Source organism: Aythya marila (assembly GCF_965140915.1).
Source record: "Aythya marila genome assembly, chromosome: 15".
Classification (NCBI taxonomy): Eukaryota; Metazoa; Chordata; class Aves; order Anseriformes; family Anatidae; genus Aythya; species Aythya marila.
In genome coordinates, this window is record NC_139056.1 from 6,775,481 (window position 1) to 6,796,945 (window position 21,465).

Sequence of the window (21,465 nt, forward strand, 5' to 3'; positions counted from 1 at the left end):
GAGCTGCAAACGGCGGCCGGCGAGGGACACGCAGCGGCCCGCTTCGCTGTCTCCTCCCCCACAAAGTGCACAAACCCGCTTCTTAGCCGTTTATGAAACACCTCTCCCTTTATTAAGTTATAAAATCGGAAGCTTTAAAATCGGCCGTAGAAAATAATCCCGGGTGTTAACAGCGAACACGTAACCGTTCCGTTCAGACGCAGGGATTTCCTCGGATTTTACCCGAAATAATTAACACAAATTAATAATAACCGTAATACAAATTAATAATTAATGACCAACAGGAAGCCCTTCCCCCAGGCCCACAGCACGGTTCTGCATCACGACCCAAAGCGACACAGGGGAGCGAGGGCAGAACTTCAGCGACCGGACAACGACGACGACGGAGGTCCAGGCGTTTCTTCACCTGAAGCTTCACAGCATTGAAAGCCATAAAGGAAAAGGCCTGATGAGGAATTATTGCTTTAAAGAGTTGAGGCAGCACCCCGGCTAGCACGGCAGCAAGGCACGGAGGCCGCAGCTGTGAAGGTGCGGCTGCTGCCCACCCACGTGCTCAGCCCACGACACGCTGAGAGGGCAAAAAGTGCCTAAAAGCAGTAAAATTGGAACTAAGGAGGGAGTGCTAAGCCCTCCTCCCCCAGGGGATAAAACCGAGGGTGAGAGCCATGCTGCTGGCATCCCGGCCCCTGGCCGAAAGCTGTGAAACAAAATACAGGGACAGGGCAAGCGGCTGAGACCTCCTCACCACGGAGAGCTCATCTTTGTGCCCTGAGGGACAGCAGGGACGGGTCTGGGCCATCCAACAGCCCCGGGTGATGGGCAGGAACACACTGGAGAATGAGCCTGGGTGTGGGCTACTGCTGCCTGCTCGCCTTTTTTGTATATGAGTGGCAGACGGTGAAGGAGATGGGTGAGATGTGACCTTCAGCCGCTGCAGGCTTGCATTGAAGAAAAGCTTCACTTTCACAGCATGGTGGAGGCTGAAGGCCCCCCAAGCCCATCTGCGCCGCCACCTCCACCACCTGCGATGCCCTCGCAGGGCCATCCCGAGTAGGGGACCCTGGTCTATGTCCAGGCGGCTTTGGGAGATCTCTGGGCCTGGCCCTGGGCACCGCTGAGCAGGGCCTGGCTCCACGCTCTGTGCACCCTGCCTTCAGGGATGTGCAGGCATCGATGAGATCCCCCTGAGCCTCTTCTCCAGGCTGAGCAGTCCCAGCCCTTGCAGCCCCTCCTCACAGGAGAGGTGCTCCAGTCCCTTCATCATCCCTGTGGCCCTACATTTGACTTTTCCCAGTATGTCCAGGTCTCTCTTGTACTGGTGGGCCCAGGACTCCAGGTGTGGCGAGGTGCAGGCCCTTGACGCACTGGCAGTACTTTCCCTGATGCAGCCAAGGATACCATTAGTCTTCTTTGCAGCAAGGGCACATTGCTGACTCTTGTTCTACTTGGTGTCTACCAGGACTCTTAGTACCTTTTCTGCCAAGCTGCTTCACAACTGGGTGGCATCTAGTATGTCATGCTGCCCGGGGTTATCCCTCCTCCAGTGCAAAGGCAGAGGTTGGATTAACAGGCAGATTAATTAGGCAGAGGCTAGGTTAGCTATGAGAAGAGGTTAAAGTACAGAGCTGAGGAGAATGCTGGACATTTTTCAAGGCAAAGAAATAACCCTGATTCCTATAAACTAGGAAGCATTGTCCTTCATTAATAGCTCTTTCCTTCCAAAAGGAAGAGGTCTGACTGCAGGCCAGCTCTGAGCAGCATGCACACTAGAAAGGAGCACCAAAATGCTTATGTCAGCTGTCACCTTAATGCCACATACGTAGTGTTTGCCATCATTTTGATCCCAGAGGAGGAGGATGTGCACCAATTACTGGGATCACAATTTTGTGGAAATTAGCCAGCTTGCACATAGAATTGAACCACAGGCTGTACCAAAAGCACATGGCTGGATGTGGAACATTAGTGTCTCTAGCATAGGAAGGTGAGCTCTGTACTGGCCAAAGCTGTTCTTCCTTAGCCATCTGCCACAATTGGAATAAACAGGCAGGGAACCATGTATTTGAGCCCTTAACTACAAAATAAGGATGGGCAAAGACTATTTCCTGGTTGCCAATTCTGTGTTTCTGTCCTTGCTTTCCGATGTCCAAGTGCCCTCCAGTAAGGCTAAAGCAAGACAGATGCTCCCAAGGAGACTACAACCACCTTGGGAGCCCAGGGAGATGCTCTTGGTTGGACTGGGACAGTCCCAACAGCCTCAGACCAGCTGTGGCTCCACAGCGCATCCAGCCTCAGAGCCACAACCGGTTGAGCACAGGGTTTGCACAGCTCCGATGTGATGCTGTACGCAAAGCACAGGAAAGGTGCTGAGTAGGTTTGAAGCACACGTTAACAAACTTGCCGTAAGGCCATACTGTGCTCAGACTATTGCAAGACTGGGGCATGCCTTCAGGCTGGAGCTGCGCTAGGGCCCTGGATTCCAGCGCTGCCCAGGTTGATCCCAACCAAATACAGCCACAGAGTGAACTATTGCTGCCCAAAGGTGCCGGAGGTGGGGGCAGTGTTACTAACTTAACTTGCAAGTGAAATGCCACAGCACATCACCAACCTTGATGGAGTCCTGAGAGATTCTGCCACTTATGTTGGCTGGGCAGAGCTGCTGAACCCACAAAAGGAAGTCAGACAGCGAATACCTGAACACAAAGAGAGGACGGGGAACATTACAGCAGCCTAGTTCCTTCTGGATGAACCAAGAGGGACAAAGAAAAATTTAGACTAAACCCTGCACAGCTGTGAGTTTCACAGTTATCAGGTAGACGCTACTGATGCCTCTTGCACATGTTTTTTTCCACATTCCTGACAAGTCTGATCCTGAATCCAGGGCCCAAATTCAGGTCTCATTCATCATTTCCAGAAGCCAGCCTACGTAAGAGCAGCACCACCTGTTTCACAAAGAGAGGGCTCCAGACCCACATGGGAGACAGCAATCAAGGCCCCTGTGTGTGTGCTGAAATCAGCTACCTCCCTCCCTCCCTTCAGCACCAAGGGCACTCAAATGCATTTGCCTCCAGGTCAGGTACAGAAGAAATCTGTTCTTCTCTTGACAAAGCAAATTTTGATTGCAAGATGGCATGGGAAATCCCTGTCCCACAGCCCTCTGCTAAGAGAGTGAGTCCAGGAAAAAGCACAGCAGCCTGTGGCTCCAGTGCAGCATGGGCTGAGCCCAGTCCTCATGGATCGGGTAGGAGGGGAATAAGAGTTGACAATTTCCCCCAAGGCCACGGAGGAGGTGGTGGGGAGACTATTCCTCAATTTAGAACCACAAAGAGCCTGCCCCATCCCAGCAGTAAAGTGTAGGGGATCTCAAACTTGCCTTCAAAAGACAAGCTTGCTGTCTTCATGTTTAAACCCAGTCCAGCTACTGCGCTGTCCCAGCCGGTGAATGAGCACGTAACAAGATTGCCAACGTGCTACAGAGGGGCAGCCCAGGCTGGCCTGGCAAAGAGCAACCTTACCAGCCCTTCACCTCTGTGACCTGGCAACAAGCAGTTCAGGTGACAGCATAGAGCTCCTCACGGTCATTCTGGCAGATCTGATAGCGACAAGTGAGCTTCTGTGACCAAGCCCAGGGCTTCTTATGCTTGTCCCGAGGCGGAAGCAGGAAAGCTACACTGCCAGCCACCAGCACGTGCCAGATGCTGTGGGTGTAGTAATAGTTCTCATTGGTTTCCATGAATGCATATACTGAGATGGCGATGAAAGCCAAGGTGATCCCTGGTAGGAGGTAGAAAACCCAGCGCTTCCATGAGGAGGGGTAGCAGTGTCTGCGCTTTACTCCGTGGTAAACCTAGAGGTGTGAGAGCACAGAAGGGTTAAAGCAACTAGAAGCTTATGCATAAGAAACACACAGCACTGCCTGACCCAGGAACATCTGTTAAACAGTCCTCACAGCAAAAGGGTATGCCTGCTGCCTCTGTAAAACTTCAGCCTCCCCTTGTCTTGGGCCCATCCCTTGTGTGCCAGACCCCCCATACATAGCTATGGCATCAAAGCCCTGCATGCAGAGGGCAATGCCGATGTCACCATTCCAGGGAACAGGCAACAGCCAGCCACTCTGGTAGGACTCTCCAGCTGCTGGTGTGCACTGAAATGAGGGGAGACCTCATCAATGTACACAAATATCTGAGGGAAGGTGTTGAGAGGATGGAGCCAGTCTCTTTTCATTTGTGCCCAGTGACAGGACAAGAGGCAATGGGCACAAACTGAAGCACAGGAAGTTCTGGCTCAATATGAGGGGGCACTCTTTACTGGGAGGGTGACAGAGCACTGGGACACATTGCCCAGAGAGGATGTGCAGTCTCCGTCTCCAGAGATATTCATAACCCACCTGGGTGCCATCCTGCACAAGGTGCTCTAGGTGACCCTGCTCTGTGGGTGGGGGTCAGACTAGATGATCTTCAGAGGTCCCTTCCAACCCCACCCATTCTGTGAATTGGAGCTGCAGCTGCCAGACTGTGCTGAGACCCATAAGCAGGGGATTTCTCAGCTATTGGAGGGACCAAAGGCGCCTTGCCCTGTGCTCTGTCCACCAGGGTGCTTCAAGGAGATCAGCTCCCATATGTCAGTGTTCTGGTAAGTGGGGCCTGCTCTGTCACCATCATTCTCTGGAAAGGAGCAGAGGGCAGCAGGTTCTGTCTGGCTGCCCTTACTTACCCATGCTGCAATCATGATGACAAGGGCAAAGAGGCAGGGACCCATCATGTTCCACACCCCTCTGCGGTCCAGCTGCAGGGACATGGCAATTAACAGGGTCCCCAAGACGAAAAGGACCTGGGAACGAGACACCACATCAGCAGCTCACCTGCTGCTAGAGCACAGATGGCTATGTCAAAGGCCTAAGGCAAGGAGAACTTCATCTCCTGCCTGTCCAGCCCTGCACACATGCATGACTTAGAAGCAGTACCTTTAGAAGAATAAACCAGAGGACCCACAAATACTTCCCCTCAGTCCTTTCAGGCACAGTCCCTACAAGCATGCAGGTTCATGATCCAAGATCCTAGGATAAAACCACCCTCTGGTTTAAAAATTAGGGTGGATGACAAACAGCCTTTGTTACTAAGGTGGGCTATCCAGAGAGCAAGGCTATCTTGCAGGCTGCAGAGGAGGATCTGCTGTATGCGCTGTCTTATTAAAGTGCTGCCACAAGAGGGTGCAGCACGGCCACTTGTGTCTCGGCTGACTCACGCCTGGCCCTGCAGTACAGGAGCAATAAAGGTCTGACACTCACGTATTTCAGAATCTTCTTTACCCGAGACATGCACAGGATTGTCACCCAGATGGACACCACAGAGCCCAAGAAGTCACAGTACTGTAGGGTGTCGTAGTCCATGATGCACATCACAGCAACACCTGGCTGGTCACATGCGTGGTAGAACTAGAACCAGGAACAAAACCAAAGGCTAACATGAACTCAGCAGCACCACTCAGCTTTCTGGAAAGGAGAAGCAGGAGTAATCTCAGCCCATGGTAGCCAAGATCCCTCCTGACAGCATCTCCAGGAAGCTTCACCAAACCAGCACAGTGTTACAGAAAAAAGCTGGAGAGCTGCTATCAGTCTGCACCCTCCCAGCAGCAGCTGAGGTCTCTTGGGACAGTAACCTTCAGCAGAATGCTCCAACCCCATCTCAGCTCCCAGGGGTCCCACCCCCAAATATGAGCACCTGCAGTGTGGCTGGAAGAACTCAATGAAAATAACACTCCTGTCAAACTCTGAAGGGGCAGGACATGTCCATGGAGGTGCTTGTTTGATGATCCTAGAAGCTCCTTGCGGAGCTTGAGCATAGGCAGCTCCACCAGTGATTTTAGCCCAATGCAGCAGGCAGGATCCCCTTCCTGATGCTAACAGGGAGCTGGCAGAGGACCTGACAAAAGACGATCCCTACCGTGGAGAAGAACATGGTGTAGGTGTAGACAGAGGCCTCCACCAGGTAGTAGCGATAGACAGCAACTGCTATTGCTGGCAGGAACATGAGGTTACTCAGCGTGAGCAGGAGGGTGGCCAGGTTCTGCGCACCAACTGACTGGGCCTTGGTGTCATCCGTGCAGCTCCACCCGCTCCAACCTGTGGAGCAGAGAGGCCTGTGTGGATCTCATGTGGCCTGCCTGCAGCATCCAGCAGGAGCCTGGGACCCCTCAGAAGCAGCAGTAGCTCCCCAGGACTATCCCTGGGCCTCCTCTCCTTTGCTCTAGGAGGCAGCATGTTAGGACGAGGAAGGACAAACCCACCCGCCCCCACTGTGAGCCCATCACAAGCCCAGCATCTCTGGCAGCTTACCCATTGACCTCCATTTCACCCAGGACTCACGCAGTGTTTATACTGAGCAGCTGGCTTTAATAGCTCTGCTGTTTGCAGTTGCTGGCTAATGAGCCCTGCTGCCATAGCCCTTCTTGCTGATCTGCTCCATCAGCCACGCACGCTCCTGTTCTCAGGATGCTCGCTACTCATTGCACGCTCTGCTTTGGAAAGTGGCTGGCCCATGCTACTAGGTCTTGGGGAAACCCCAGCAGAGCCCAGCAGCTGTTCCAACGACATTCCCCAGGTTATTCCCATGTGGCAGGGGCTGTTCTACACACAGCACAGGTCTGTCCAGACTGGTACTTTTCTTCTCTATAGTAACTCAACACACATGCTACTTTCTGGTGATAAATCAAATATTTGAGGCTCAAATGCTTAGGATGCTCTCTGCTGCAAGCTGGGTACAAGATACTGCAGGGGAAGAACCCTACAGATCCCAGAAACCATGGAGGAAAGTGTTCCACAACATTAAGGAAGCCATCCTGTCCTGCCTCCTGCTCCCAGGGCAGACTGCAAAGCCAGATCAGGTTGCTCTGGGCCTTGTCCAACTGAGTTTTGAAAATTCCCCAAGACAGAGACATGGATATAGTGCAAAGGTGAACAACTCTGATGGGAGAAAAATTGTTTTCTTAGCTTTAGCTGGAAGTTTCCTGGCTGCAAGCTGTGTTTATGACCTAGAGAATTTCCCAGAGAACAATGCAAAGCTCTGGGCTTGATACTGGGGTCAATTCTTAGCCTGCTGTCCAAGGACTGAGCTGACAGTCTTCTATAAACTAAGCTTTATTTATTTATTTATTATTTTTATTCAAAGTTAGAATGCCCATGCCCTCCTTTTGGGGAGAGGAGGTCAGTCACAGGGCAGCCTGGGTACATGCAGGCTCCGCAGTCAGAGCAGAGTTAAGAGTTGCACCCATCCCATTACAGTGCTGCTACAAACAAGCCCAGCAGCTCTGTCCCCTTCTCCCTGCTCTCACTGCAGAGCCCACAGGAGGCTGCTCTCTTCAGTTTATTTCTGGGTCATGAATATGCAGCTGGGGCATTTTGCTCCAAGTGATTCAGCAGAAAGCTGTCCTCAGCCTGATTCCTCATTTCCCCTGGGGTGCTGTGTGCTTCCCAGGACCTGGCACCCCTTGAGGAAATTAGGATGTTGCTCTCCATTGCAGTCCTAACCTAGTAGCAGAACTGCAGCAGACAGCAAGGACATGCTGGATCAGGTCCAAAGCAGCAGTGAACCATATTTTGCCTTGTCCTTCTGCTAAAAACAGATGCAAGTATCCATCCAAGCACAGCACAGCTATCATCTTCCCTACACTAGTGACTCCTGCCCAGTCTTCTCATCTAATTATTATATTAGCATCTGACACCAATGTTCCTCCTCCAGTGGCACTTCCAAGTCTAAGGGTTGTCTTGCATGCTTGCTCTTGAGATAGCATGAGACAAAGCATGGACAGCGACTGCCAGCCCAGCCTCATCACGTCCTGTATCAGGGCACTACATAATAAGCTGCCCTGCAAGGCACATGCTCTGATGCAGGTGCTTTCAGGCAGCCCTGCAGGTATTCAGATCTCACTGGGGATGCTCAGAAGCACCTCCCCAAGCCCTGGGGGACTCAAAGCTGGAAGTGACCTTTCAGCAGAAAGCTGTCCTCAGCCTGATTCACCATTTCCCCTGGGATGCTCTGTGCTTCCCAGAACTCCTCAGGGGAATCAGGATGCTGCCCAAAGAGGGCACCGTGGGCACAGACTGCACTTTAGGCAAGTGCTGTGACTCCAGGACATTCATAAAGCTGTGGCAGACCCTCTTCCCTCTTGTCTAAACAGCAGCATGGAAAAACGTGGCCTCCCCTTGGGGAGAATGGCAAAGCCTCCTAGGAAAAGGCACTCACCAGCTTTACAGCTGCAGCCCGCATAGAGGTAGCCGTGTCTTCTCAGTAGACTGCACTGTCCATATGGCCCACAGTCATTGAAGCAGGGGGTGAGGTATGCTATGATGGTCACTTTGGCTTCTGCGGTGTTACATTCACTGCAATGAAAGCAGACTGTCTTGGTACCCTGGTCCTTCTGGGCAGCTGTGTGCCAAGGGAGCACTCTGCTCCAGGGGTCTGAAAGAGCCTGGCCTCGCTGTGTCCTACCCCCAGCCACTTTCACATACACAAATTCTCCGCTATTTTGGCACAGGGATCCTTCACACCACAGCCCACAGTGGATCTGCTTCATTGCTCCCAAGAGATAAGAGCACAGTCAACTCCCTCTCCACTCAGACTGCCAAAGCAACGTGCAGACAGGCCTCAACTCTTCCCCAGACTCCCGTAAGAGGCTGAGATACCCATGACTAGTAGTCAGGCCCAGCAGTTGCCAGCACCACTTCTTAGAGCATGTTCGGCCCCTTACGGAGACGAATCACCAGGAAGGCAAACCGCTAGACTATGAGTAGAACTGAACACATTTCAAAGCCTCCTTGAGGAAGTAACAGCAGCATTTTCATTTATAGCACAGCTCTTTCCAATTCATCACCTCAAAACACATCTGGGGAAGCTCACCCAGGCAGACTCCACCACTCACATGCAGTCAGTGTGAGACATGCCAGCTCAGCACCAGACAAGCTGCTTGAGGGCCCACAAGAGAGCAAGGCAGCACTGCCACCCACCTCCTCCCCCTCTGTAGCCATGGCTTCACTGCTACCACATGAGATGAGCCCATGACAGAAGGCAAGACAGTGACAACAGGCATTTGCTTTTGCTTATGTTAGTTAAAGGCAGCAAGGTAGAGTGCTCCAAACCAGCCTCAAAGCCACGCAACACAGCAGACTCACCCCTGGCCCTTTGTGCAGATGAGCTGCAAGGAAAGGAACCAGTCGTCTGTCTGGGGGTACAGGACAATCACCATCGCTTCTGCAGAGGACGTGCTCACACTCAGAGGGTAGCCCTGGAAAAAAGCTTAAAGACAAGAAGTTGCTGTGATACACCAGGACTTGGGGAGAAGGGCCTGCACCAATTCCAAGCTGAGATCAGCTACACAAGGCGGCTGGGCCAGCCTGGTTGCTTATTTAGTTCTCCAGTGCAGTGTTCGGCTTCTCTGCACACCAGCAAAGCCTTGACCATCCCCAAACCTGCCAACAAGGCTGGAAGAGAGCTGGGTGCTAACCACGCCTTCCTTTGATGGAGGCTAACTCCTGGTTCCAGACTAGCACCTGCACCCCAGCACCCCAGGGCATGTGCTGGAACTGAGTGATGAAGGCCTCAGGAGGTCTTGCACCAAAATCAGCTTCCCCAAGACAATCTACAAAGGACCCGAGTCCATCTGAGGTCATGAGGTCTAAAAGCAAAGTCCTGAGGCAGCATAGCTGAGCTGGGGACACGTGTCAGTGGCTCTCATACCTGTACTGCACTTCTGCGTGGTATTGAGGGACAGCACCGGTGAAGCAGCACTCAGACACGCTACCACAGTGGCATTGGCCTGGCTCAGAGACGTCTGTGCAAAAAAATAAAAAATTCCACATGAGAGCACCTCGATGCACTGCACAATTTATCTCCCACACTGCCCGTGTCCTACGGGAGCAGCAGGTGATATTAACTGCTGCAGATCAAGGTCATCCACCAATTCACCAACTCTTCCTGGGCAAACCTGCATTCACCCCGCTCTGCATCGTCACTGCATTATGCCTTTGCTGAAAGGCACAGGAAGAGAGTCTCTCAGGGAGACTGCATGGGTGGAAATGCCACCCAGCCAGGACATTTACACTAGGCCATCGCTTCAGCATTAGCACATGGTGACAGCAAACAGAGGCAGCAGGACATCAGCCCTTGGGAAGGCTCTAACTAGCCCTTGTGACAAACATCACAGTCACACTTTCAGGTAAAATGATTCCTTGGTGCCACCAAAGCGATGGGAATCAGTGACTCAGACAGAAACATCCCTGGGTTTCCCTGAAGAGCCTCCTCTCTTGGTGGCAAGGCTCTAGGTTCCCACAGAAGAGATGGAGATGCAATTATTTTCCATTTCCTCTCCTTTTCAGTGCTGCCACCACATGCCAGCAAGCTGTGGCATTTCACTTGGAACTGAAAAGCAGGACATCATGGAAGTGGCTAGAACAGGTTCAGAGGGCTTTGTGAAGAGACAATAACAACAGAAGAAAGGAAAATAGTACTGCTGGTACCTACAACCCCTGGAATTTGTTGACAAACCCACCCAGGAACAGAGGCAGAGACGAGCACTGCAAAGAGAAGACCATCACACAAATAAAGCTACTGCACCTTGTTAAGCAGGAGATTCACCACAAGGGAACCCCCACTGTCCATGCCAGTTTTCAAGTTGAGGAGAAGCAGGGTTGGGGAGATGGAGTACACGGGCACATTGGGACCATTCAGGAGCCTGTACCGCACAGACACCACATCCAGGTCCTCCCGAACAACGGGCTGATTCTGGAGACAGAAGCTCCTCTGCTCAGATGCATTGCGTAAAGCCGTTCCTGTAGACTGAGTGGGGCTCCCTGCTATTCCTGTGCTACCTGGTCCAGAACCAGCTTGGCTCTGGTTTAGGCTGAAGTTAAGAAATGAACTGGTACTTCCCGGCCTACAGTCTGCAAAGGAAAAAAAAGGAGAGGAGTCAGAAGAACCAGGATCAGCACCTCAACCAGGCAGGGCCCCAGGAACTTCAGACTGTCAAGCGACAGCACAAACTGTGGGGGTATTTCAGCTGCTTCAGACACTTCAGTATTTATCATCTTTACAGGGGAAACTCTAACATCAGCATTCACAACGTGGGGTTCTGACAAAAGCCAGGCGAATGGTACAGTGGGTGGCAACACCCTGGAGCTGCAGAGAAGCAGCTGGCAAGCAGAGGAACAGAAGAAGGGATTACACACAACGTGCCCAGCAGCCAGGGAGTATTCACTAACCAATAACTGAGCACAACACTTAACTGCCCCATAACCACTGGCTGCATGAAAGGCTGTAGTAGTTTCATAGACCTGGGCATACAAGGCTAGGCAAAAGAGATAAATTAACCCAATAACAGCTAAAGGCACAAACCATGAAGTCATAGTAACTGGAGCCAAATGTGACATTTGAAAACTTGCTGGAGCCTGTGTAGCTCTAATGCCGCTGGTGTTGCTGTGTGTCCCCTCTCACACTTCAGATGCCAGTGCCAGGCCCTCGAGCATAACGGATGAGGCTCTGCTTTGAGGAAATGATAGCAGAAGCCCTAGCAGAATATTTTTAAAAATATGCCTGGTTGGTGAGCTTGCAAGACTCCCAACAGCCAGACAGGGATGACTGTCATGTTACAAGTGCCTATCACAGCCACAAGGACCCCGTGACCTCCTGAGGCATGTAAAAGTGAGACATCTCCTCACAACCCAAGATCTTGCCCCAAGGAAACCTCTGTGAGATGACTTCCTGTCTGTAGCCTGCTTATGGCCAATAGTCAATGTATCAATACAGTCTAGTGCATCTACCCAAAACTATTCTCCTCACCAGAGTTTAAGCTGGTCACAGCCTTTGGAAAATACCATTGCTTCAGAGATCCTGGCACAGGCATTTCCAGAATAGGAAGGTCCAGGGAGTAGTCTTCTTGGATGAATATTAGAGCCTACACTTTTGATACTAAAGCAACAACTAGATCTCAGCCCTCAAGGTTATGCCCAGGCAACCAGCATGCTGGGAAAACCTAAAACATAGGGCATCACAGCCAGCCAACCAAAGGCCTGAGAGAGACATAGCAGACACAAAGTTCTTGCTGATCCCTCCCATAGGGGTAGAGAAAATGGAAACCCACCTGTGAAAGAAGTCAGCATCTCCATGGACACACTGGCATTGGCAGTGCCAAGACTCTCCACCATGATCTGCAACCACTTTTCCCAGGGGAGTGAATCCAGGCCCAGGCTGCAGTTTACATTCCCTGTGCAGGTGATGATCTTCTGGAAGGACTGTGGCAGCGTGATTGAGCCCAGCACTACCCGCACAGAGCATGCCTTCTGCTCACTTGTCACACAGCTTCGCAGCTCAAACCACATCCTGGCAGTGTACTTGGGAACAAAGACCCTGCAGGAGAAGCAACCAGCAACTTGCACAGCTTGTAGTCTGAACACAGACCAGCCACAACCCACCACAGATTCCCACAGGCATTGTGGTAAGAACTAGATTGCCCTGATTTGTGTTGTGAAAATCTTTCCCAGGGGAAGGGTCTCTAAGAACTACCAGATTTCTGCCTTAGACCTCTACGTCTGCCTGCAAAGAGTCAGAGAAGGGCCCTCTAGTGTGCTGCCCACAAACCTACCACCCTGATGCAGGGAGCTTGTCAAACAGACCCAGAGACCCCCAAACTCCAGGGCATAGTCCAGCCCAGCATGGAAACAACAGTGGCTTACCCTAAACAGCATCAGTGGGAAATCTGACCCCATACCTACGGCCCCAAGTGCTTCCAGCCGCTGCTCTCACTCACTTGACATGCAGAGGCTTAGCAGGTGAGACGATAGTTTGTGGCATGGCAACACCAGGCTCCAGAACAGGCATATCAGCGAGTCTAAGCACAAACATATCTGCCTGAAACATATAGGTGCAGGGAGTGGAGAAGCCCTGCAGGAGGGGAGAACAGACTGGTCAGCTGTGGCAAGAGACACCGGACAGAGTATGCTGGCTGTCCAAGATGCTCACCAGAGCTCTTACCTTCACTTCAATTCTGCCAGCAGCCTCAGGGAGATGTGCAGCAATGAACCAGTCTCCTGCAGCAGGGCTTGTAACATTCACAAAAGTGGTGTTTTGCACTGCACTGCTCAGAGTGATGCTTATGTTGTAGGAAGGATGGACAGTCGCATTTGCAGGAAATTGAGTGCCCAGTGGATTTATTACAGGAGGGGCTCCATAGCGAAAGTGCCTGCAAGAGAAACCAGAATGCAAGTAAATCGAGGGAGGTATATACACCTGCAAGGTAAACTGGGATACAAATTCGTCAGTGGCCACCCAGGTTGGCCTGAGATCAGAGAGGCTGCAGGCTGGAAAGACGCCACATATTCAAGTGGAGCACAGAGCTATCCTTTTCATCTGGTGAGGACTGGCTGGTATTACCTTATCTTGGATTTATTTAGAGATTAGTTTAACTTGACTGCTTATTAAGACAAGGATTTACATCGTTCCATCAAGCCTGAAAGAAAATTTCCATAACACATGCTTAGGTTAAGCCCCAGTCACAAAACTACTACTTTTTTCCTTTTATAACCATCAGCAAGTTCCCCCTATAGCCAGCTAGGCTAAATCGTCAATTAAGAGCTTTCTTTTTATAGAAGAGATCTGCATGTTTCCTATTTCCTCCATTAAGGAGGGCAGACAGTCTAAAAAGACACCAAGCAAGGCCTATGTGACTGACTTTAGAACACAAGCACCTCTGCTTTAAGATGAGTAGCTCGAAGTTTGAAATATGAGAAAAGCAGGGAGCTAAGTAATGCATGGGATATTTGGACAGCCCATTTGGCATTCAATTTGCTCCTTTTTGGGACTACTAGAGCACTACAACAGAACAATGAACAATAACAGGTCCAGCAAGCAAGCATGACAGGTTATTTGTCATTAATCTGTTCGAGCTTAGCTAAACTGATCTCCACAGTCATTTCTTAGGATATTGTTTAACTGTTGTCTTGTCCCTCACATCCCTAAACTACTGGAAAGCCTTCTGGGATGCAGAAAACACACAGATCACCTGTTTCAGGCTGCTCAGAAGCAACAGAGCACTTATCTGTGCCCAGAACAGACTAGGTAATGTGCAAGCCAGCTGGTGCAGCAAACTTCAGTTGCTTTTGGAGTGGCTGAAACTTCAGCAAGCTGCAGCCACCCCTGTGGAGTAGGTCCTAGCCATGTAAGGTCTCTGAGAGTCCAAATAGCCTCTCAGGGAACCACCTGCCCAGGAAGCTTAGTACCCTCATGAAATACAGCTCAAAGTCTCAACCTGTTTGATCTCAAATCCTCTGACAAATCAAGAACTGCTTTAAGCAATATTTATTTTGATGTCATTGAACGCTCCATCTTCACGTCTTCAAATCTTGTTTTGTTGTGTCAGCAGGATTAGGCATTCCTCTCTTATCTGTGCTCCATACACAGGCTGCATCCTTCAATATAGTGTTTCTGGTCTCTCCAGCTCCTTTGTACTGGGGAATTTGTCCACCTTCAAACGTTTTGCATCTTCTCAGGCCCTTTGCAGTTCTGCCACATCTGCACAGCACCATGCACAGGATCAACAGACACAGAAAGGTCCAGGAACACCTTTGGTTATGAACAGCAACAACAGCCTCACTGTGAAACTCTCTCCAGCATTTTTAGACATAAGATATGTTTCTTAGACATAATATTTGATAGCCCTTTGATCCACTGGTAACATGAAATGCTTCTACAGATTTAAAAAACACAGATTTAGTGTTAGTGCAACACTAAGGAATTGTCTGCTGCAACAAATTCACAGACTCCTACAGAGAAACAACTGCATGAGCAACAAGGACAAGGGAAAGACAAGAAAGCCCACATGTGCAAGCAGTGGCACAGGGACATACATACACTGTGACCTCCATGCTGGTACACTCCGGTTCTTTCCCCCTGGACGCTTGCAGAAGCCAGCGAAGCAGCACAGTATCTTCTGGCACGTGGAAGTGGAAGACCTTGGCATTCCCATACCAGCTGTAGAAGGACAACTTCTGCGCACTCTGAGAGAAGTACTCGGAGACATACAGGGAGTCTGAAAGGGAGAGAGCAAAGCAGCTGCTGGGGTGGCTGCTGGGAGCAGGTTGCAGGGCTACAGCCACCCACAGACACACACAGGAGTTTAAAGGTAACTGGAGAGAAGCCCTTTGTGTCCTTAATCTCTCAGCCCAATTCCTCTAGATACTCGCTGATCCACTGCACTCCTCCTGAGGAGGAATGAGATGAGATTGAGCAGCCAGAACTGCACAGATCCCTACCACAAAACTGTCCCCTACAGCCAGACAGCACTGGAGGAACCTTAACCATGCTCCACAAAACATGCTGTGAAGATGACAGAACACCTGAGACACTGAGGAGGAGGAAAAGGTCAGGAGGAAAAGATGGTGGCAAGGAAAGCACGGCAGAGCGGGCAGCAGCCCAGTCCCAGCACCTTAGGCAAACGACACACAGCAGGTGGACAGGGTAGGACGAGGCGGGTGCAGGTAGCACAGGGTGCTCTGTGCTCCACACAGGGAATTTAGCTGCAGTTTCTAGGCAAGAGCTGTCTTCATCGGTTTCTGTTGAGCACGTGGGCTGATGTTATCAGTCCTCACAGGCTCAGGACACATGCACTGTGCCACATGCTGTCCTCCTGCAACACGCAATGTGACGAAAACTTACATGCTGCAAACTGCACTTTGTGTTCAGAGATATACCTTACAAACCCTAGAGGTTTTCCTACCTGGAAGAAAGGCTGCCCAAATAGTGTTAACAGCCCTTGGGTAGGCTTGGTCATGCAAGAGGACAACAGTTTTTTAGTGAACGCATCAGAGTACTACCTACGTCTTCCATCATCCCTCTGCCCAACTATGCTTACAGATCACCCCTAGCCTGCAGATAATTTCACCTGCAAAACTGCATTGGTGTCACTGTTAGCAAGAAAACAACCAGACTACAACTCAGGGACAGAAGAAAAACATCACACGAGGGTTGGGAAGAGGGCAAAACTGTGGTGAGAGGGCAGAGACAAAGCTGTTCTGCCCACCAGAAAACAAGGTTCCTCGCACTCAGCAAGGGGAGTAGAAGAACGTGCCCACACATCTCTACCAAGACCTCCCAATTGCTCCTTTTCTATGCTAGAATTCTCTGGAGTGGGGAGAAACTTCTAGCTTTCAGATTCACATCCACCGCTTTGATCAGAAAATAAGGCAGCAAGAATTGTTCAGCCCGTCTTCATCTAATGCTGCTCGGGGTCATGTGGAAACACACAGGACCCAACCGAGTTTAAGTAAGGTGCCAGAAAAAGAGGAAGAACACTCCTCAGGCAGGAGCAGAGCCTTGGGACATACTTTGTGCCAAGAGGAAACTAATCCTAGCAGGAAATACGATTCATGCCCCAAAGCAGGACGCAAGCTAGCCTGAACACACGGCACTGCAAAGAGACAGGAATAGTAATGATGGGTTTAATTTCCTGGCAAATTACCAAGCTAAAGCCTCGAGGCAGATTGCAAACCCAACAGAAAGGAGGAAACAGGAAAGCAAGAAATACCAGCCACACAGCTTTCACTGCTGTCAAAGCACAAGCTGATGGGAGAATTTACTCCACAAGGGAAAGGGCACGCTGGCGGAACACTGCAGGCACCTTCCTGCCCCAGCCTCACGCCACGGGGTCCTGCAGGCAGAGCCCGCACAGGGCTCCAGGCACAGAGGGAAAGGTGAGCCAGGATGGGACACCACAAAGCCCACTTGCAGATGACAAGACAGGAATTGGCTGAGATCTGCTGTAAACCCAGCTGTATTTAAAGAACTACAGAAGAGAGAGGTCTTTAATCAGTGGCTTCTCTGCACCTAATTGCTCTCTGCATGCACACAGCGCGTTCATTTCAGTGACATCTGGGACAAGGGGAGACACAGACAGAAGGAGTGATAAGGCTGGGGTCGCCGTGGCTCTGCTTAAAGGAACAGGTAGAGTAGGACAACCTGAGCAGGGATACGCTGTCCTGCTAGTGCCTGACCTTGACCGAAGCTGTTCCACCCCTGCTGGTGGCCAGGCTCTGCATGGCCAACAAGCTGCAGCCAGCACCCACCAGCAGGTCCTTGCCCTCAAAGGGCCACAGCAGCTGAAGACTTATGTGCGAGGTTTTGGGGGAGCAGAGGGCTGGCAGGCTGTAAAACTAAGAAGTCAAGCAATCAGCAGTGCTTTTTATTAAGGACCAGTCAATTACAATGAGTGAGGTCAAGCACAGCACCCAGGGAAGGTCTGCAGACCTGCTCTGCCTCAGCACAGCCTGTGACAGCTCCCAGGTTAAAACAAGAGCCACGGCTGAGCCAGCGTGACAGCAGCATGCACAAAGTCCAACCACACGTGGTTTCTCTTGGAGACAATCTATCCATGCTCCTGCTCTTAGGCTTGCTATGCTGGGCACACAAGAGCTGCACCCAGGAAATAAGATGAATTGATTCCCACTTCACCCTCAGCCTTGGGTTGACAAGGAAATGCTACACGTGGATAAAACCAAATATTAGTAGACAGAAAGACAGGTCTCCACAAGACATGGCCTCCTTCTAAAAGCAAGTTTCAAATGTATTAAGCAAAAAAACAAAAGTGGTTTTAAGAAAACAAACAAAACATAGCAGAACCACAGATGCAGAGAGGAGATGCGTTCTTTGAATTTCAAAATAAAGAACCACTTGCAACAGCTTGGATTTGCTCATCCAAAGATTATCTCATTCTACTTTTAGCCATAATATGTTGGCCGTTGGTTTCAGAGCTTCCCACAAACAATGTGAGGTCCCAGTTTCAAAGCAGATGCAAGTGTCTCTGGAGTTTCAGAAGAGCCACTACTTCCAAAGGCAGCTGGCTCAACCCTGTGCAGAGCTTAGGCCAAGGAGCGGCTCTAAAGGCTCATAAAGAGTCTATGAAAATGCCTGTGTACTACACCAACAGTGGCCAGTCAAGACAAGAAATGGCTATGTGGCAGGTTTTTTTTTTTTTTTTTTGCCATTTATAATGTAACAGAAACCGTATTTCTTTAGCCCATGTCAAAATCCCATATTTACATGTTCCAAAAGAAGGTCACCTCACTCCTCTGGGGCAGACCTCATCTTTACCAGCTCTCAGATCTAATCCCAACGTGGCATTTCTCCCAGCCGACAGGATGACGCCAAGAAAAACCTAACAACACGCCTCAAATACAGGGTAGCTTTCCTCTGGGCTGGAAACCCAGCTAGCAGGATGCCAGAGGAGGGTGGGCCGGGGGTAAAAGGACATCTCACCTTGGCCTCATAGGCTTCCCAGAGCAGCCCGCATGCTTCACAGACTATGAGGAAGTACAACATGATAATCACCACCAGCAGCTGATAACCGCAGTCAGCGCCAACTTGCCTCCACAGCACGCCGAAGCATCTGAACAACCTCCCAACATTTTCCCAACACTGCAATGCCTGGTGGCATCTCCAGAGGATGGGGTACGGCCCCCAGCCAGCAGAGCCTCTGCCATACACACGATGGGAGCCCCGGGCATGCCACCACAAACAGCTGCCCACTGCTCTGCTCACTGCCAAACCCTCTTCCAGCCCACTTGGGCGCCTGCTCCTGCCCATCTGCCTCAACACAGTGGAAGTGAACTCACCTGAGAAGCAACACCACAGCTACCACCGCACACACGGTGGCAAGTTTGCCTGGTTTCAGGCCCTGATCTCCAAGGGAAAGAGATCGATCTCTTGCTGCTCCACAGCACCTGGTACAGCCAGAATGAAGCACTGCTCTGCTAGAGCACAGGGGACAATTAATAGAGCTCTTGAGCAACAAATTACTCCACAGATCGCAGCGCTGACCAGCTCAAAGCAACCTCTGGTACCGAGATGAGGGACTTTCCTCGGGTCTGTGCTGCAGACAGAAGCTTCTGCCCACTGCAAAACAACATTTGGTTGATTTTCCTCTGGGCCCTCGACCTCCCTGCACCCTTCCCCTGCCCAGGGAAGGCAGCCCTAGGGCTTCCATGGGCCAGGCGCCATCTCCATCAGTCATGTCCCTGTCCCTGTCCCCGTCCCCATCCCTGTCCCCATACCACACACCCCAAGCCTCCTCCTGGCCAAAGGGCCAATGCAGACACCAGGGCCACCTCGGTGAGCACCGGGGACACCGCAGCATTTCTCGCCTCGGTGCCTCCGGACAAACTTTGCTTTCTCCCCACGGACACGGTGACATCCGCGGGGCTGGGGACACCCCCGGTGGTCCCGGGGGGACAGAGCAGAGCAGAAGGGCACACGACAACCGCAGGGTCCCCGGGGAGGGGAGGCCTCCCCCCTCTCCTCCTCCTCCTCCTCCTCCTCCTTCCCAGCCCGGGGACACCGGAGCGGACAGCGCACGGCCAAGCAATCAATCCCCCAGCCACCCGGACTCACCGGAGCCGGTGCTGTTACCGTGAGCGGCGGGGAGCCCCAGGAGCACCGGGAGCTGCAGGAGCACCGGGAGCAGCCGCAGCCCCGGGCCGGCTCCCTGCGCCATGGCCGCCCGCCTTATCCCGGCATCGCCGCCCGCCGCCGCCCGGGGCTCCGCAGCGCCATCGCCGCCGCCGCCGCCCGCTTCCGCCGCCGCCTCCCCGCCCCGCTCCGCCCCCGCCACAACCGGGGCCGGCCCCGGCGCTGCGGGGCTCTGGGAGAGGAGCGGGGGGAGCCTTTGGGACCCCCGGCTCAATAGAGAGCTTCTGGGGAGCCCGGGATGCGTGTGGGGCTGGTGGGATCCGTCCCCAAGGCCTGGCAGGGTCCTGAGGGATCCCCGGGGTGGAAGCCGGGACCTGGGGACAGCAGTCATCCTGGGGACGTCGCAGAGCCCTGTCAGCACCCCGAGACCTTGGGATAACCGCAGGGAGCCCTGAGACTTCACAAGGCCCTGAGGTCCCCCTGGCACCCCAATTGCACGAGAGGTCTCCGAGAGCACCAAGAGAGTGACCTGGGATGGGCTCAGAGCCCTGTGGCCGTGTGCTGCTCCCAAAATCCCAGAGGAGTCCCAGCACATCCAGGCTTGCCAGGGGCATGCCCCGTGGCCACCAGGAGGTCTCTGGGACAGTCCCTGTGTGGGCTGGGGTCTGGTTCATCCTCACGCTGTGGCCTCCCTTCTCGTGCCCCTGTGAGGGCAGCAGCACCCCAGCCAGGCTCCACGTACGCTGTGGGGTGGTGCAGCCACCTGCCACAGGAACAGCAGCACTGGGAAAACAAAGGGCTTAAGCTCGCCGTCATCCTCATCTGCGGGTGCTGGCGTGGCATGGCAAGCCCTGTGGTGATGCCTGGCTTGGTGCAGCTGGCCTTTGGTTCCCCTTCCTCCTCCTCCCTGTGCTGCATGGTGGTGGCCTTGCTGTGGGAAGGCACCAGTGGGCTCTGCACTGCCCCATCTGCTGGGGCTGAGCCCCTGGAGTAGCACGGGGCACTGCCGGATGCATCATGTCATGTTAATTCTTGCTTCAGCTGCTATGTACACAGGGAACCTGTTATTCATCTCTTGTCAGTAACTTTCCATGTGTACCATGGCTGAAATATTCCCCTTCCCCTACTGACCCACCCCAGTGCAGTCATACCTCAGAGGCTGAGTTCTCCGTGCCTGAGATCAGTGACCACAGCTTTTTTAGCACGGAAGTACTGCTGTTCTGTTGTCACAAGTGGGGTTGGCCTCGAAAGAGAGGATATAACCTCACACTCATTCTTCCTGAGAGAGAATGTCAAGAATTTCCAAGAAAATTCCTTGTTTAATGAACTAGCAGAAATTCCTTATCTTCCTTGTGTACCATTAAAATTCCTGGAAATCCCATGTGTGGGCTACATCTGAAATTTGCTTGTGTGTGTGGTTAAGGGTTTATTTGAGGGTTCTCTGGAGTTCGTGATGATTTTTGCCACATTTTTCCCAGGCAGAAAATCCAGCTGTAGTGATACCTGTTTCTTTTGTGGTGCCAACAAAAATCTCAGTGTTTGGAAACCCCCAGGTGAGCTTCTGTCTTCACTGAAATCTAAGGGAGCACGGTCCTGTCAGGACCAGAGGTTCTGTCTAACTTCAACATTTGACTCTGAATACAGTGCAGGTGCCTGTGCCAACAGGCCAGCCTGTGTAACGGCTAGGGCTAACAGCAGCTGCTTACTGCTCTTTGGTCCATGAGTCCCTCCTCAGGAAGTCACAGGAGGAACAACCTGCTCTTGATCATGTCTTTTCATGTCTTTCTTACAAGGTTTCAAACAGGCCTGGGGAGAAATTGTGACTATGTACTGAAACAACCCCATCTGAACCTGTGATCTGGAAAAATAACTAATGGCAACTTGTCCAAATTCTATGGAGCATGAATTTTGATAAATACACTTCTACTGTTAAAAAAAGGCACTCAGCTGCTCAACCATTGAAGAAGGTATAAAAGCTTCCTGAACAAGCAGCTGCACATTTTGTTGTATTGCTTTCCATAAATCC

The 21,465-nt window shown here is 51.8% G+C and overlaps 1 protein-coding gene across 4 annotated transcripts; it reads right to left on the reverse strand.

The window, feature by feature from the left end:
* Positions 1–95: 95 nt before the first annotated feature.
* PGAP6 (post-GPI attachment to proteins 6) lies at positions 96–20,806 on the reverse strand. 4 transcript variants are annotated; one of them, XM_082772274.1, is made up of 14 exons: positions 20,591–20,806; positions 19,969–20,480; positions 14,892–15,069; positions 13,017–13,224; positions 12,793–12,926; positions 12,127–12,392; positions 10,605–10,930; positions 9,729–9,822; positions 9,164–9,287; positions 8,238–8,374; positions 5,940–6,118; positions 5,285–5,431; positions 4,711–4,827; positions 96–3,844 (listed from the first exon to the last, which is right to left on the reverse strand). In XM_082772274.1, the coding sequence occupies exons 2-14, from the start codon at positions 20,111–20,113 to the stop codon at positions 3,548–3,550; spliced, it is 2,352 nt and encodes a 783-aa protein (XP_082628400.1). In that variant the 5' UTR covers positions 20,114–20,480; positions 20,591–20,806; the 3' UTR covers positions 96–3,547. The 4 variants fall into 4 exon arrangements, with proteins under 4 accessions (XP_082628400.1, XP_082628401.1, XP_082628399.1 ...); XM_082772275.1 differs by having other exon boundaries at positions 19,969–20,483; positions 20,591–20,605; XM_082772273.1 differs by lacking the exons at positions 19,969–20,480; positions 20,591–20,806 and adding an exon at positions 19,422–19,904 and having other exon boundaries at positions 97–3,844.
* Between the last annotated feature and the right edge of the window lie 659 nt (positions 20,807–21,465).

Bases quoted from the DNA above. Each gene is read 5' to 3' on its own strand.
- PGAP6 (XM_082772273.1), bottom strand. From the start codon at position 19,830: ATGACTGCTGTCCCCAGGTCCCGGCTTCCACCCCGGGGATCCCTCAGG. The intron at 15,070-19,421 runs GTGAGTCCGGGT...TCTCCCTTTCAG, and splicing joins CGGTAACAGCACCGGCTCCG to ACTCCCTGTATGTCTCCGAG. The intron at 6,119-8,237 runs GTGAGTGCCTTT...TCTGCTCCACAG, and splicing joins GGGCTGCAGCTGTAAAGCTG to GTTGGAGCGGGTGGAGCTGC.